At 37.6% G+C, this 16,773-nt stretch overlaps 1 protein-coding gene and 1 pseudogene across 6 annotated transcripts in view; both read left to right on the plus strand.

Annotated features, from left to right (window-relative positions):
• Positions 1-16,773, plus strand: part of Chd7 (chromodomain helicase DNA binding protein 7) — a 198,780-nt gene that overhangs the window by 133,967 nt on the left and 48,040 nt on the right. For all 6 annotated transcript variants that reach the window (XM_048358974.1, XM_048358978.1, XM_048358979.1 and 3 more), the window contains 4 exons: positions 11,247-11,361; positions 14,679-14,762; positions 16,293-16,430; positions 16,527-16,648. In XM_048358974.1, coding sequence (XP_048214931.1) covers positions 11,247-11,361; positions 14,679-14,762; positions 16,293-16,430; positions 16,527-16,648 — 459 coding nt within the window. The remainder of the gene's footprint in view (positions 1-11,246; positions 11,362-14,678; positions 14,763-16,292; positions 16,431-16,526; positions 16,649-16,773) is intronic.
• On the plus strand, positions 6,975-7,741 carry LOC125361006 (annotated as a pseudogene).

Raw genomic sequence — 16,773 nt, forward strand, 5'->3', positions numbered from 1 at the left:
CCAGTCTTCTGATCACACCCCATTGCCAGCTTAAATAGGACTAATCCTACTATCAGTCACATATGATGCAGCCAAAGGAGTTTTAAAAACCAGCTTTCCCATCTGATATTATGGAGAGCCAAGGGAAGTTAAAATTTCTGTGAAACAGTTCTTGTTAGCCTATTTCAATACATTTTCAGGTAATAGAAAATCTGCAAGAACAGAAAAATTCTCCTTTTTAAAAAAATTAATGTGTATCTTCTGAGGTGACACTTTGACATTAGTAAATATGATAATGATTTCTAACTAACTCTGCCATTCCTCCTAGATAAATTGCATTTTTACACTAAGGAAGACCTTTTCCCCCTTGCTTCTACTAGTTTATAGCTGAATAGACTTGAAGATTCTCTGTTGTGTGTGTGTAGGTCCTGGGGCTGGTGTCTGGATGTCATCCCTGAGCTCTTTCTTGCTCAAGGCTAGCACTCAAGGGCTTGAGCTGTAACTCCACTTCCAACTTTTTAGAACTTAACTGGAAACAAGAGTCTCAGGATTCTCATGGATCGTCATTCTTGGGTCTCAGCCTCCTGAATAGCTAGGATTATAGTTGTGAGCTACTGGTAACCTGTTTGCAGATTCTCATTTTACTGAACAGATTGTAGTTATTTTTCTATTGGACTATTACTTACTTTCTCACATCATCCCAGATTTGGCCAGAGGGAACTCTTTTCAAGCTGGCTTTTCTCCCCGCCCACCCTAACCCCTTTCTTTGAGCACTGGCACCAGAGTATGTTCCTAGTTCATGCAACTATAGAATGATTTAGATCTCCACAGAGCCCTGATGTTTTATTGAAGAGGACATTTAGAAACTGAGCTTTGGGCTTTGAGTGTGGTCATTGCTACTGAGGAGTTATTGTCTCTGTAGGCATTGTTAGGACAGTATGCACGCAACCTGTATATACATACACAGATAACCTGCACGCGTGTGCTTACCTGCTCGCCATATGTATACCTAGATGTGTAAAGGTCTGCCCACTTACCTGTAACAAAAATGGTGCCTTTAACTGGCAACTTCCAGCACTGCTCAGGAACACCACAGGGCACATTCTGTCTTTTAAACTGTGTTTAGTAAGTACCTTCTTTTACTGTAAGAAATTTAGCCCTACTTATAATATATTTGTTTTTTGGTAGTCCTAAAAAATACAGGATATGGTTTCAGAATTATTTAGTAGTTCATATTTCTGTTAAAAAGGAGCCTGTACTTGGTTTTTCCTGTATTTAGTTTGAGGACATGTAGCTTAAATACTCCCTCATTGTTTCTGTTGTTAGGTTGTACCTCTGTTCCAATTCCATTATGTATTGGACATGAAGTTTGATTATTAGCTTCTATTTGTATGCTGTGTTAGCTGTCTACCCATTGATCTTTCTTTTCCTTTTTTATTTGAAGTTTGCGGAAACATTTAACATGATTCAGAAGTCAGAACTACATACAAAGGTTTACTCAGAGAAGTGTTTACCCTATTCCTATTTACTTCATTAATACTAGATTTACCCTTTCTATGGGTGTGTGTACATGTCTTGTACGTATGTATGTATATATCATTAAAAGATTACAACCTATCAATAACATTCAGACTCTTCAAACTTTTTTTTTTTCTCAAGTCCTAGGACTTGCAGTCAGGGCCTCAGCGTTGTCCTTGGCTTCTTTTTGCTCAAGGCTAGCACTCTACTTCTTGAGCCACAGCACCACTGCTGTTTTTTTTCTGTATATGTGGTGCTGAGGTATCTAACTCAGGGCTTTGTGCATGCTGGGTAAGTATTCTACCACTAAGCCACATTCCCAGCCTCCTTCAAACTTAAAAAAAAAAAAAAATTTTTTTTTTTTTTTTACCACTCTCTTATGGAAATCACCCCATCAGTTCGTAGGGGTTCTCATTCTTTGTTACAATGCCCCCTTGGTTCACACTACTCTTATTATTACATGGCTGGACCACAAATTCCTATGCATGTAAACTGCATCTGGTATTTTATAATGATGAATAAAGGTGCATTAAGAATTCCCATGTTAATACTTGTTATCCTTGGGGGGGGAAAAAAGAATTCCCATGTTAAAAAAAAAAAAGAATTCTCATGTAAGTCTATGCAATTTCAAATTGCTGGAGAAATAACTTCAATCATTTCTAGCAGGGAGATTGTTAGCTCGTAAAGCACACATACATGTAATTTTGAAAGATGCTACCAGAGTCCTTCCTGTGAGGATTGTGTTAGCTTGTATTCCTCTCAGCAATGTAGAAGAACGCCCAGGGTATCTGTTCACTTGATCACTTTTCTGTGTATGTCTTGCATGTTTTCCTGCCTTGCTTCCTTCAGTCTTTGCTATTTCTTTTCATTCTTTATGTTATTTATATGCAGAGATTGTTTTTTCTTCTCTTTTGACTTCATAGTGTTTAAAATTCTTATGTAACTAGATTCGTTAGTGTTTTATTGGATCTTATTCCTCTTCCTTCTGTCCTTCCTTTTCCCTAGCAGTGGGGATTAAACCTGAGCCTGTGCTTCTTATGCAAGTGATCTACCACTTGAACCACCCTCCTGTCCTTTTATCAGGTAGAATCTGTGCTTTTGCCTGGACCTGGCTTGGACCATAATCTTCTTCCTTCACCTTCCAAGTTGCTGAAACCACAAGAGTATGCCACCAAACCCAGCTTATTTTTTTTTTTTAGATTAGAGCTTGCCAACGTTTTGTTTGGGCTGGCTTGGCATCTTGGTCCTCCTATCTCCACTTTCCAAGTAGCTGTGATTTCAGACATGCACTACTGCTTGCTTCACCCTGCCTGGGTCTGGCTTTTCAGCTGTAACTATAAAGCCCTTTTTGATATCAGTGTTAAGGAAACAGTTGGCCTGTGTCTTCTTGTAGTGCTTGCATGATTTCATTTTCTCTGTCTAGGCACATGATCTATTTAGTATTTATTCTTGTTTATGATATAAAGGATAGCTCTAATTTTGTTCTTTTCCAAATATAGTCACACATCACTTAACAAGGTTTACATTCTGAGGAACATGTTATTACTTAATTTCCTCATTGTGTGATTATCATAGCATGTACTTAATGTAAACTGCGATGGCCAATGCCAATCACGGAGCATGGCCCCATTGGTAGGTATAGTCAAGGAAACAGTGAAGTTGAGATACCTGAGCCTGTTACTGGCATAACACAGCTTAATATAAACTTATATAACAAGTTTATAAAATAAACTTACATAATAAGCTTAACATAAACTTTTCATAAGTAGACATATACTCTAGATAATGATAAGAAAGATGGCATCCTAAACGCATAACCAGTAACATGGCCGGTATTTTCATTACCAAGAACTATGAAATCTTCAAAAGGTATGTCACTGCCAGTGCAATAAGTGTGTTTATGGCAGTGTCACAACAAACACATGAGTAATGCATTGTGAGTTGCTTACAACAGCTATCTCAGTAGTCAGTAGGAATTGTTCAACTCCACTGTAGTGTTGTAGTACCGCAGTCTTTATATGTGGTGTTTCATTAAAATGTGGTTATATGGACATTGTTCTAACACTAATATTTAAAAGTCTATCTTTTTCACAGTGATTTGAGATCTAGTTGTCGTGTACAAAAATTGTGTATTTATTTAGATGAATATCTGTACTCTTTGTTCATTTGACCTGTTTGTAAGCTAGGGCCACATTTGCTCTGTATAATGTTTTAAGGTTTGGTAGATCTATTTTCCTTCAGTAATTTCTCCTTAATGTTTTCACATGTAGTATTACACACATTTTTTCCCCAGTCTTGGGGCTTGGACTCAGGGCCTGAGCACTGTCCCTGGCTTCTTTTTGCTCAAGGTTAGCACTCTAGCTCTTAAGCCACAGCAACACTTCTGGCTTTTTCTATATATGTGGTGCTGGGGAATCGAACCCAGGGCTTCATGTATGGGAGGCAAGCACTCTACCACTAGACCATATTCTTAGCCCCAGTCCCTGAGCTTCTTTTGCTCAAGGCTAGCACTCTACCACTTGAGCCATAGCACTGCTTCCAGCCATTTCTATTTATATGATACTGAGGAATTGAACCCAGGGCTTCATGTATGCTAGGCAAGCACTCTACCACTAAGCCACATTCTCAGCCTCACGTTTGTTTTTATGTGGGATGTCTTATGTGCGTCCACAAAAATGCTTTTTTGTATTTTTAATTAACATTGTATTAAAGTTACAAATTTAATATTTAGGATGTTGAGTTATTCTTTATAAAAACAAGGCTATATTTCCAGTTAGTTCATCTTCAGTGTAACCTTTAGAGAGTGCCTAAATTTTTTAATATATAAATTTTATACATTTGTTATTGTTTAAGTATCGTGTTTTGTTTTGGGTTTTTTTGTTTGTTTGTTTTGTTTTGTTTTGTTTTTTTGGCCAGTCCTGGGCCTTGGACTCAGGGCCTGAGCACTGTTCCTGGCTTCTTTTTGCTCAAGGCTAGCACTCTGCCACTTGAGCACAGTGCTCTTCTGGCGTTTTGTATCTATGTGGTGCTAAGGAATCAAACGCAGGGCTTCATGTATACGAGGCAAGTGCTCTTGCCACTAGGCCATATTCCCAGCTCCAAGTATCTTGTTTTTGTTGCTATTATAAAAGAACTTTAACATCTTCTCAGGTTATTATTTGTGCAAAAGCTATGTATACTTCTGCATATCAATTTTATATCTTTCTGCTACTGAATTATTTTGTTTTATTGTTTGAATTTGTGTTTTAGTGAACTCTCTAGGATTTTCTAGTTACGCAATCATACAGTCTGCTAATACAGATAGTTTTACTTGTCATTTATCAATTGTATTGCCTCTTTCTATTCTGACATATCTAATGTATTGGCTAATAATACCTTAGATACATTGTTGGATAATTAATGGAGACAGTAGGTGTCCATGCCTTGTCTCTCTCTTTGTGGAAAAGTCTGTATTCTCTATTATAAAAGATAACATTATGACTAAAGCATCTATAAATTCAATCATGTTAATGAAATATCAATAAATTCAATATACATTGCAGATTTCCTACTGTTGAACCAACCTTGCATTCCTAGAGTTCCTCTCCTCCCTTCCCCTTCCCTCCCCTCCCCTCCCTTCTCTTCTCCAATTCTCTGTTCTCCTCTCTTCTGCTCTTCTCTGCCCTCCTCTCCTTTCTTTTCCTCTTAGTCTCTCCTTTCAAGTGGTACTAAAAATTGAATTCAGGCCTTACACATACCATGCAAATACTCTAGTACTTGAGTCATAGGCCTCCAGTTCCCATGTTTTATTCTCTTGATATTTTAAAATATTTTATTTAGAATTTTCACTAATATGCAGGAGTATAGTTTTGTTTTTTTCTTGGTTCGTACTGTATGTATCAACATTACATTTATGTAATAAATGTTATTATATACTTGTTTCTTGAGAAAAATGTATTTCAAAATGATCTTTTGTTTTCCAAAGTGACCATGAGCTGTATAATTCATAGGGCCAAATTCAGATGATTTAATAGCTTTATGCGATTTTTTTCATATAGTTTACCTCATAACTAACTTCTTTGTAGTTTTAGTGATGGCTCGTCTGTCAGTAAGTTTTGTTTCTTTGGGGGCTTTGTTTCCAAGACATAGCAGCCAGTCTTTGAATCTGTTCCTTTTCCTTTTTATTAAGCATTCAACATGGGATGTTATTGGGGTGTAGAAAGTGGAGTGAATATAAAACTAGAATTTGCTCAAGTGGAAGGAGGCTTGTCCAGCATGCATGAGGTATTCAGTTCAAACCCCAATGCCACAAGTGAGGACGAAGAAAAGCAAAAACCTGCTTTTCTAACTGAAAGTCTCAACCCAGTTTGCAGATGGTAGAGCAAAGGCAGACTCACTTGCACAAGTGCTTATGCGCAGAGCAGATGACTGTGCTTTGTATACACACATCTGTCCTTTCCAGGGTAGGAATATTGACTAAACATTTGCCTTCAGCTATCAAATAACTAGGAGATTTGACTAGCTTAATTATGCTCACTTTGTTTCTGATTTGCTTATTAGAAATTTAGAAAAGAGGAAAATAGAAAATAAAGTGCTTAAAATCTTGCTACTTGGAAGTGGTCATTAACATTTTGATGCATATTCATCTAGTCTGCTTTGTAAATATATGTGCATGTGTATAGGATTATGTCAGTGCATATCTATATAAGCACTTACACTTAAAAACTTTTTCTTCTTAATTATAGAGGGATTTAATCAGCCTACCTTTGAAAATGTGTCTGAGGCATATCATAAAATCAATTATATGGTACTTGATATTATAACCATGTTAATCATTTTTTAAAGATTTTATAGTGGATGTATATTTTCTAAGTGGTAGTGCCTTGATTGTAAAAGAAGTATATATTTAAGTATTTATCTAATCTCTCTTCCCCCATTCTCCCCCTACTTTCCCCCCTCCCTTTTTCTTCCACTCTCTATTTCTCTTCTTTTACCCCTTTTCCCACCTTGGTTGAGGAGCTACTTCTGGAGGTGGAATCCAGAGCCTTATACATATTTGGTAGATTTCTAACACTGAACTACATACCTAACTCTTAGTTTTCTGAGACAGGGTCTTGCTGTGTAGCCAAAGCTGGCCTTGAACTTGCCATCTTCTTGTCTTGCTTCTCCTTTGCTGGGACTTACTGGCATGTGTACCATGCTTAGCATCATCTCATTTCTTTTTAATATTGTCACCAGAAAGAGAAAGTAAATACTTGAGGAGGTTTAGGGTCCAGGGAGAGGGTGATAGTAAAAACGAATATTAAAATATCAGGTTGTACAATCCAGTGTAATGGCAGCAGTGGCAACTTGAGCATGGTAAGGTGGTAACTGAGCTGGAGAGCTTGGCAGGCATGCAGAACCTTTAGGTCATCCCCTCTGCCCCCTCATGCTACTGCGGAAGAAGGGATCTGCAGCCCTGAAACTGCCTAGATGCTGAGCCTATCGAGGATGGGATGATGATGAAGAATTTCCTGGGCTAGGGCATGCCCTGAAATTCCTGGAACCAAGTGTTCACTGCCCTCTTACAATGGCACCTGAATTCCTATTGCAAACATGTCTGAAGATACAATACACCAGGAGGTCACACCTGACTAGAAGCTTCTGCCCCGGAGACTCCCACCAAGACTAACAGATGTCTCAGTGGACACAGTGACAGTTTCTTGTCAATGTTGCTCACTCAGTGTACATTCAGGAGGACTCTATTGTGGACCCACAGAATCAGGTGATGGACCACCATTACCTGGAACATCAACAAACAAACCCAGCTGATGGGGGTGGAGGAATGATGTGTTTACCTTGTGAACTCTCACAACAATAACAGGGCCAAGAATCCTCCAAGAAGCCTGGATCTCTTTGAGCTTATTTGGTGTCTCCAGAGCTCTCCAGGAATTTGGTCTTTGAAAGTTCAAAAGCAAATATGATCAAGAGTATGTAGGGTTTTAAAATCATCTTAGCCAAGCTGCAAGGCAAGCCTTCTTCCAAAACATTCATTAAAATACCCAAGGATGGGGCTAGGGAAAATGGCATAGTGGTAAAGTGCTCGCCTCGAAATATCCAAGGAAGCCAAGAAGAAGGCATAGGCGGTGGCACTGGCAGCCACAGAAAAGGCCGACGACTTCACCCAGCAGCAGCTGTAGCAACAGTTGTTTGTATAGCTGGCTTGGGCTACACCCGGGCCGGTGTGGCAGAGCTCCCGATGTCTCCTCATGCAATTCATTATTGAAAATCAACCTCAGTCTTCTCTGCTGTCTGGGTGGTGGGTTGGGGCAGGTATCCTACTGGGCATATGCAATGCACCAGGTAGTATTCACGTCCATGCCCTGCCTGTTTGTTCCCCCATGGATAGATGACAGGTGCAGAGAAGTATGGTGACTTAACCAAGTGGAAATGTAATAAAGAATAGGCTGTAAGCTCCATGAGGGCAGGCTTCTTGTTTTCTCTCACATGTCTCAAGTACCTGAAACAATATCTAGCACATAATAGGCACTCATTGCTTATTGAAATCATTTGCCCGTCCCACTCCCCCAAAAAGAATATTAAAATATCAAAGAGAACAATGACAGGGATACTGTAAAACATCATGTTTAGTGTCAGGGAAGGACAAGAGAACATTGAGTTGTGTTCAAGTGTAGGCAAAAATGCCTCAGAGCAGAGAATGCTACACATGAAGGGGATGTCCTAGTGAGAGGTAGATGTTAGGAAGAGAATTCTAATGAAAATTCACAAGGGACATGGTTGCAAGCTCCTGGAAGAACACAAGCCAGAAATACAGAAACTGGATTTATGAGCCATCCCATAATAGTGATCCTTTCCTGTTGGTTGCTCTAGATTCTGTAGGGAAGGATTACACTAGCATTACTTTTTGGGTGATGGTGTGTTAGGCCGTGTATCAATCAAGGACAGACTCCACCTCTCATTTCCAAAGAAATTGCTTTAAAAAAGATTAAATTCATTTAACTTGATAAAAATATTTTGTTGCTCAATAATTAAAGGCTCAGAACATAAATTTATAATTAAGACCACCTTGTGGTGCTAATTATTTTATACTGAAATATCCTAGTCACTTATGAAAACTGCTTGTTCGTCCTTAGGCCAATTTCTGTTTGTTTTCTTCAAATCTTTTTAGTAGCTATACAAAAAAGGTGCCATATAGCAAAGCAGTTTTTGAATATAGTACATCTTGTCTTGATCAGTGTCACCTCCTTCAACGTTCTCACTCTTTCGACCCACCCCTTCCCTTCTCTTAATTTTTTGGTATATGCAATGAATTCTTGACTGCATCCTCACTGTCCCTCTCCCCCTTCTGCTCTTCATTTGTCTACCACTCTCTCCTTGGCCTCACTGTCCTTCTTGGATGTGCCCATTTCCTGATGTTGATTTTTTGGGGGGCTTTGACCTAGTCTTTCTAAAAAGGTTATACTACTTGAGCCCTTCATGGAGCCGGTTATGCTTCTTAAGTCATTTGTAACCTCTTGTGTATGGCCCATCCCAACATGTTTACTTCTAGATTTATCTATATTCTACCTACCACAAATGAAGGAAACCATACAAACTTTGTTTTTCTGGGTCTGACTTATTTCACTTAATATACTTTTTTCCAAGTTTCTCTGTTTTCCTTATGAGTGGTACAATGTCATTCTTTCTAATAGATGAGTAAAATTCTATGTGTATACATACTATAGTTTCTTGATCCATTCATCCATTGAGGAACATCTGGGCTGATTTTTCCTTTCTTGGCTATAGTTAATAGTCCTGCAGTGAACATGGTTGTACTAATGGCTTTACTGCAAACACATTAGTGTTCTACTAGGTAAATGCCCAAGAGTGGAGTTGCTGAGTCATAGGGTAATTCTGTGTTTAGTTCTTTAAGGAACTTCTATAATGCTTTCCAGAGTGGTTGAACAAGTTTATGTTCCCACCAACAGTGTAGTAAGCATTCCCTTTTGGCCACATCCTTGCCAGCCAGCATTTCTTGATGATGGCCATTCTAACTGGGATGACGTGAAATCTCAGCTTGCTTGCTTTCTTTTCTTTCTTTCTTTCTTTCTTTCTTTCTTTCTTTCTTTCTTTCTTTCTTTCTTTCTTTCTTTCTTTCTTTCTTTCTTTCTTTCTCTCTCTTTCTCTCTTTCTTTCTCTTTCTTTCTTTCTTTCTTTCTTTCTTTCTTTCTTTCTTTCTTCCTTCCTTCCTTCCTTCCTTCCTTTCTCTCTCTCTCTTCCTTCCTTTCTTTCTTTCTTTCTTTCTTTCTTTCTTTCTTTCTTTCTTTCTTTCTTTCTTTCTTTCTTTCTTTCTTTCTTTCTCTCTCTTTCTCCTCCCTTCCTTCCTTCCCTCCTTCCTTCCTTCCTTCCTTCCTTCCTTCCTTCCTTTCTCTCTCTCTCTTCCTTCCTTTCTTTCTTTCTTTCTTTCTTTCTTTCTTTCTTTCTTTCTTTCTTTCTTTCTTTCTTTCTTTCTTTCTTTCTTTCTCTCTCTTTCTCCTCCCTTCCTTCCTTCCCTCCTTCCTTCCTTCCTTCCTTCCTTCCTTTCTTCCTTCCTTCCTTCCTTCCTTTTCCTTTCTGTTTTGTGTTCTCTTTATGACCAGAGATGTTGAGTGTTCTTTAAGTCACTAGCTCATATACTAATGGGTTGTTGTTTCATTGAGGATTTAATTTGGGGGGGCTCTAAATATATTCTGGATACTAGGCCCTTTTTGATGTATAGCTGGTAAAAATCTCCTACGTGCTTTCTGTTTAGCCTGTTAGCTATGTCCAGTACCATGCAGAAACTTTTAAGTTTGATGTAATCCCATTTACCAAGTCTTTGATTTGTTGTGTTTTTAGATTTTTTTACATGGAAAGGTTCAACCTGTGCCCAGGAGCCTGAATGTTTCTCCTACTCCTTCCTGTAATTAGTCTCATGGGTTCTGTTCTTACATTGAGGTGTTTGATCCATTTTGAATTGATGCTGGTACACGGCAACATCGGAGGATCTAGTTGCAGTTTTCGGCACATTGGATATCCAGTTCTGCCAGCACCATTTGTTAAAAAGGCTGTCTTGCTTCCAGCCTATGTTTTTGGCTCCCTTATTAAATATTAGATGGCTATAGGACTGTTAATTCATTTCTGGGTGTAATGTTCCATTGGTTGCAGGTCTATTCTTATGTCAGTACCAAGCTGTTTTCATTAGTATGGTTTTGTAATAGAGTTTGAAGTTTCTTATTGTTATTCCTCTAACACTGTTTTGCCTGTTAAGGATTGCTCTTGCTGTTTGGGGTTTTTTTTTTTTTTTGTTATTCCATATTAATTTTTGGATTGGTTTCTCTATCTCATGGAAGAATGTTGTTGGGATTTTAATGGGTATTGCATTGAATTTGTAAATTCCTTTGGGCAACATTGCCATTTTCACCATGTTAATTCTTTCAATCCAGGTTGCACATTAGGCTATTTTCTGTTTTTGATTTTTTGTGGTAGATAAAAACAGAAGACTGAAGCAAACTTTAGGCACTGCTGTTGATTTTTTTTTCCCCATTTAAGATTAGGACTTGGAACACTCTTGACACTTTATGCTTATTTGTCGGTGCCCAACCATACCACCTGTACTCTTACTGTTCTCTTACTTTCAAACATTATTTCTGATATTGAATGTAGCTCAGTAGTGACTGATATTTCTAGCTGTATCTTTTTTAAAAAAATAATAAAGCTTGCTAAGAGAATTATTTTCTACATAGTTCAAGGATATGATTTTATTCTTTCAGCTCTTACCTTCATTGTCAATGGGCATCTGTAGAAGATCTGGAAAAAGATAAGAGAATTCAGCAAAAGATTAAACGATTTAAGTCAAAACAGGGCCAAAACAAGTTCCTTTCAGAGGTATGAAATACCTGATTAATTTTTGAAAATGTTTGTTAAATTTTACTCTGGAGTTTGAATTTTAGTTTGGTAAGTTGCTAAGAACAAATTAGAACAATTTACTTGATGCTGTTACTTGCATATTGGTAACTGGGTATTGCTAAAAATTTTGTAAACAGGAAATTTCTCATTCTTCCTGTTGCTTTGTCTCAACGATACTGGTCCTTAGGATACTATGTGGAAATAGCAGTGATGATATGATTAAACTCTTGCACTGAAAGTGCAGATAATAAATTAAAAATGTAAATAGACACATGTTCTATAGAGGTTTATCAGCTTAAGATGTTGAAACATCCTACAGTAAATATGAGAAGTTCTAGGATATAGAAGTTTAACTTTTTTTTTTTTAAGGGGAGGGGTATGTGGCAAATTTCTTTTGTTGTAGTCAAGTGACTGTGAAAGAATTTACTGATCTTGTGCCATAGAAGCTAAGCAGGGATGGAAACTGGTATACAGTGTGTTTGCCTAGGCTTGCAGGAGTCTTAGGAATATCAGCTTTGCTACTCTACACACCCAGCCTTCCCAGAAATGCAGTATTTTTTACTGAGTGGAGCAAGTTAACTTGATTATAACTCAGCTCTTAGATCTGAGAGAATAGGAAGATGATTCTTTGAAAGGGTGATCATTTGGAAAATAATAAACAAAGAGATTCTGTTTCTCATACAATGAAAATAAAGTTAAACTTTTGCACATCAGGTAAGTTGAAATCACTAGATTCCTTTTAGAAAGGGATACCGTATGTTCTGTTGACCTTTTCTGTGATCTGTGGGGGGAGGAAAGGGGGAGGAAAGCACAGTGTAGGTTTTCCCCATCCTTAAATCCTGGTTCTGTTTATTAAATTTATTTGGACTCCATTTCCTGTACTCTAATGCTTTTTAGGGAATTTTATCTGGCCCTTGCTATACAGTCTGTCTGTCCAAACCTGTTATCTGTGCCAATTGTTTTTACCAAGGTTGAAAAACATCTAAGAAAATTGGCATTTAGGAATCTTAGGTTGTGTTCTGAATGGGGTTATCAGAGGATAACATATACCAGCCCCCAGCCATTATGCACTGCTTATTGTGGCTCAGTATTCATGTGACTGTTCCTATACAGCTTTCACTCAGGGTTCCTTCCACTTCTCTGTTGTACCTGACCCTAAAGTGTTACTCAGAAAAATCACGCATCTCAAGCACTGTGGCATAAATTACTCTGGGAAATATGGTAGGAGGGAAAAAGTAAATTCAGTTCTTTCTAAAAATCAACATGACAGGTCTGTTTAAGAATAAGTTATCTTAAAAAGCGTTTGCCATCCAACTCTGGTTTAGTGGGAAATTTTAGTGTTGATGTTGTATATGAATAATAAATGTATACTGTTTATGTAGAAGTTTTTTTTTTTGTTGTTGTTGTGGGTTTTTTTTTTTTTTTGGCCAGTCCTGGGGCTTGAACTCAGGGCCTGAGCACTGTCCCTGGCTTCTTTTTGCTCAAGGCTAGCACTCTGCCACTTGAGCCACAGCACCACTTCTGCCTTTATATATGTGGTGCTGAGGAATTGAACCCAGGGCTTCATGTACACGAGGCGAGCACTTTACCACTAGGCCATATTCCCAGCCCTATGTAGAAGTTTTGTAAAGCTAGCTCATTCCTGTATTGGCATTTTAAATTAACAAAACATTACCATGTTTTCCCTCTTGTACTATTTTCCACCTCTGTGGAGAAGCCTGAGGTACTTGAATTGTATTTGAGTTTCTTTTTTTTTTTTTTTTGGTTGCTTTTTTAATGCTGATCCTGGGGGTTGAAATCAGGGCCTGGGAGCTGTCTGTCTAGGAGCTTCTTTGCTCAAGGCTATCACTCTACTTCTTGATCCACAGCTCCACTTCTGGCTTTTTTGGTGCTTAATTGAAGATAAGAGTCTCACAGACTCTTCCTGCACAGACCTGCTTCAAACTGCAATCCTCAGATCTCAGCCTCCTGGATAGCTAGGATGATAGGCGTGAACCACCAGCATCTGACTGAGTCATATTTTTGTATTTCTGTTTTTTTGCTTACTGATTCACAGTTCAGCTTACCCAAACTGTAGGCACAGTGACACACAGAATGGGTTTTTCAATACCCTGAAAGTGATAGCTTGTTTTCTTATTTATTTATTTATTTTAATTTTTATTTTTTGGCCAGTCCTGGGCCTTGGACTCAGGGCCTGAGCACTGTCCCTGGCTTCTTCCAGCTCAAGGCTACCTCTCTGCCACCTGAGCCACAGCGCCCCTTCTGGCCGTTTTCCATATATGTGGTGCTGGGGAATCGAACCAAGAGCCTCATGTGTAGGAGGCAAGCACTCTTGCCACTAGTAGCTTGTCTTTTTAACCTGAGGTTCAAGGGATAAAAATTGTGTATACGTGACTTCTAATATGCCTTTCAAAACATTTTTAAACACAGTTACATGGTTAAGTTTATCTATAACAACATATATCGATGTGGGGTTATGTTTGTTTGTTTGTTTTTGGCCGTTTGCTTGATAATTTTTGACCCAAACTGACTGAGGCTTTAAAAAAATATGGCTTGGTCTGCAACTTCCTTTAGATATATATTCTATTCTTTTATATGAGACAACATTGTAAATAAGTAGTACCACCGTATTTTTGTAAGTATTAAAAATATTGGTTAAGTAACTCAATTATCTAGGTCTAATTTTTTCATTCTGAATCCTTTTACCCAAACACTTAGTATTCAGTATAAATAAGTCATCCTAACATTTAAGATTAATGACAAGACTTACTCTGAATGAGGTACTAATATTAATTGGTGAAGATATGAAATAATTTCAGTGTTTGTAGCTCTTGAGTAACATTCTGCAAGTGATCTGTATAGCATAACAACACAAGTAGTTACGAGACTCCAGTAGTACTTATAGTGTATTGCTCTGATTCTTTATTGGAAACTGTACTTTCAAGAATGCTAAATGCATTGCATGCCGTAAGCCTTTCGGATTGCTCATTAGTGAATTGTAATTTCACACTTCATTTAAAATATTCTTAAGCATTCTCTCACAGTAAAAAGGTTTCACACAGTAATTAAAAGACCCAGTTAACAAAGTCTGAGAAATCTGATTTCCTCCTGGGGAATGATTTTGCTAAATTGTAGCATTTCAATTAATATAATAGAATTTACCAAATAAAAATTTTGTACTGCTGTGACCCAAAATATTATTGCGTGATGAAAAATGAGTTATTGCCTGGTGTTTTCATTCAGGAAATAAATAGATGTTCTAACCTTCTTTCCTTTCCCTGCCCCCTTTGGTACAGATTGAAGATGAGCTTTTTAATCCAGATTATGTGGAGATTGACCGGATAATGGACTTTGCACGTAGCACAGATGACCGGGGAGAGGTAACGGGAGATCATTTATATTCCAGAGTTGTGGTTCAGGCAGCTCATGTGTGTTTGCAGAGATGAGAGAAGCCTGTACTTGGTTGGTCCTGGTCAGAATCCTGGATCGTGATATACTTGGCTAAGTTTAACCGAAATGTAATGATTGATTGTTAGTTTTATTACTTAGTAAGAGTGCTAAATATTTTTGTTTAGTCTGAGTTCCAAAATTTGAATTGACTTACATTGACATTTTTCACAGTTCTAGAATATGATCAATAAAGACCTAAGTATGTTTCGGTTTGTTTCTATTGTGCAGCACAGTGTTCCCATATATATTCGAGGGTTCTTTGATAGGAGAAAAGAGTTTAATGTAATTTGATTTGGGGCTTCTTTTTTTTTTTTTTGGCCAGTCCTGGGCCTTGGACTCAGGGCCTGAGCACTGTCCCTGGCTTCTTCCCGCTCAAGGCTAGCACTCTGCCACTTGAGCCACAGCGCCGCTTCTGGCCGTTTTCTGTATATGTGGTGCTGGGGAATCGAACCTAGGGCCTCGTGTATCCGAGGCAGGCACTCTTGCCACTAGGCTATATCCCCAGCCCGATTTGGGGCTTCTTAATTAAGCTGATAAACTTTATTTAATTCAGTACCCAGTGAATAAAAGAAAATCTATCTCTTTATGATAAGAACTTAAGAGGTTGTAAGAAATGAAAATAAAGAAAAGACTGTGACTCCCAAATGTGTCTTGGTAACAGTGTGTCCACTACTACGAGCTCTGTCACTCATTACTGACTCATGCAAGTTGAATTTTATATTGAAGTGGTTGGGGGTTGATTATCTAGAACTCCCATTTTTCTAAATTTTGAATAGTGAAATTCTATGATATTTCAAACATGGTATTTTTAATTCCACGATATCTTTAACCTCTACTTTTCTAGCTCTTAGTTTTACTTTTAAATGTTGTTTCATAGGATATTTATAATGTATAGTAGCTATTTTTAACATCAGGCCTTTGGACTTAAAATCAAGGCCAAAAACCTAAACTTTTTCTCAAATACTTTCCCCTCCAGTCTTCTAGAGCCTTTGTGCATTATTTTAATGATTGGATGTAAGTATCTCTTTAAGGAAAGGGCAGGTAGTCTAATAAATTTGTGTAGTTTTAATTCTTTAAGAAATTAGCCAATTATGCAAACATAAATATGCTAAGATGATTACATTTGTAAATTATGTAAACATGTAAATATGCTAAGATGATTTACTTTATAAATCTAAGTCATATACATGATGAATGGCTTGTGCAGATAAAAATGAGGCTCAAATTTAGTTTGTTATTCACCAGCTATTCCTTTATACTTCCTGGCTTGAACATTACCAATGATCTTGGTAAAAATTTTAATTTGTTCTACTAATGACAAATAATACTGTTTTAAAATGTTTACCAACTCAACCTTATTGATGCTTTTATTTATCTACTGGTAAATATAGCATATGGTTTTCCTTAATATGTTGTGTTTATCAAATAAAATCAATCCTGGTTTCTTTTCTCTTGGCCAGCCTGTGACTCACTATCTGGTGAAGTGGTGCTCACTTCCTTATGAAGACAGCACATGGGAGCTGAGTCAGGACATAGATCAAGCAAAAATCGAAGAGTTTGAGAAACTCAGGTCCAGGGAACCAGAAACAGAGCGTGTGGTAAGAATTGGCTCACTCTAGAGGGTTTAATTTGAAAATAACATAGTAGTATGATCTTTGAGAAACCACTAATGGGATTTACCATACTTGAAACAGGAGCGACCTCCTGCTGATGATTGGAAGAAATCGGAGAGTTCCAGGGAGTATAAAAACAATAACAAACTCAGGGAATACCAGTTGGAGGGAGTAAACTGGCTACTTTTCAATTGGTACAACATGTATGTAATATTCTTCTTTACTTTTAAAAAAGAACTATAGCTCTTTTCCTTTATTTTTATTTACAATATTAATCTGAAGCTTAACTTTTTAATATTTACTTATTCAACAAATTAGTAGAGATAGT

This window comes from Perognathus longimembris, chromosome 12 (genome assembly GCF_023159225.1).
Source record: "Perognathus longimembris pacificus isolate PPM17 chromosome 12, ASM2315922v1, whole genome shotgun sequence".
In the NCBI taxonomy this organism is placed as follows: domain Eukaryota; kingdom Metazoa; phylum Chordata; class Mammalia; order Rodentia; family Heteromyidae; genus Perognathus; species Perognathus longimembris.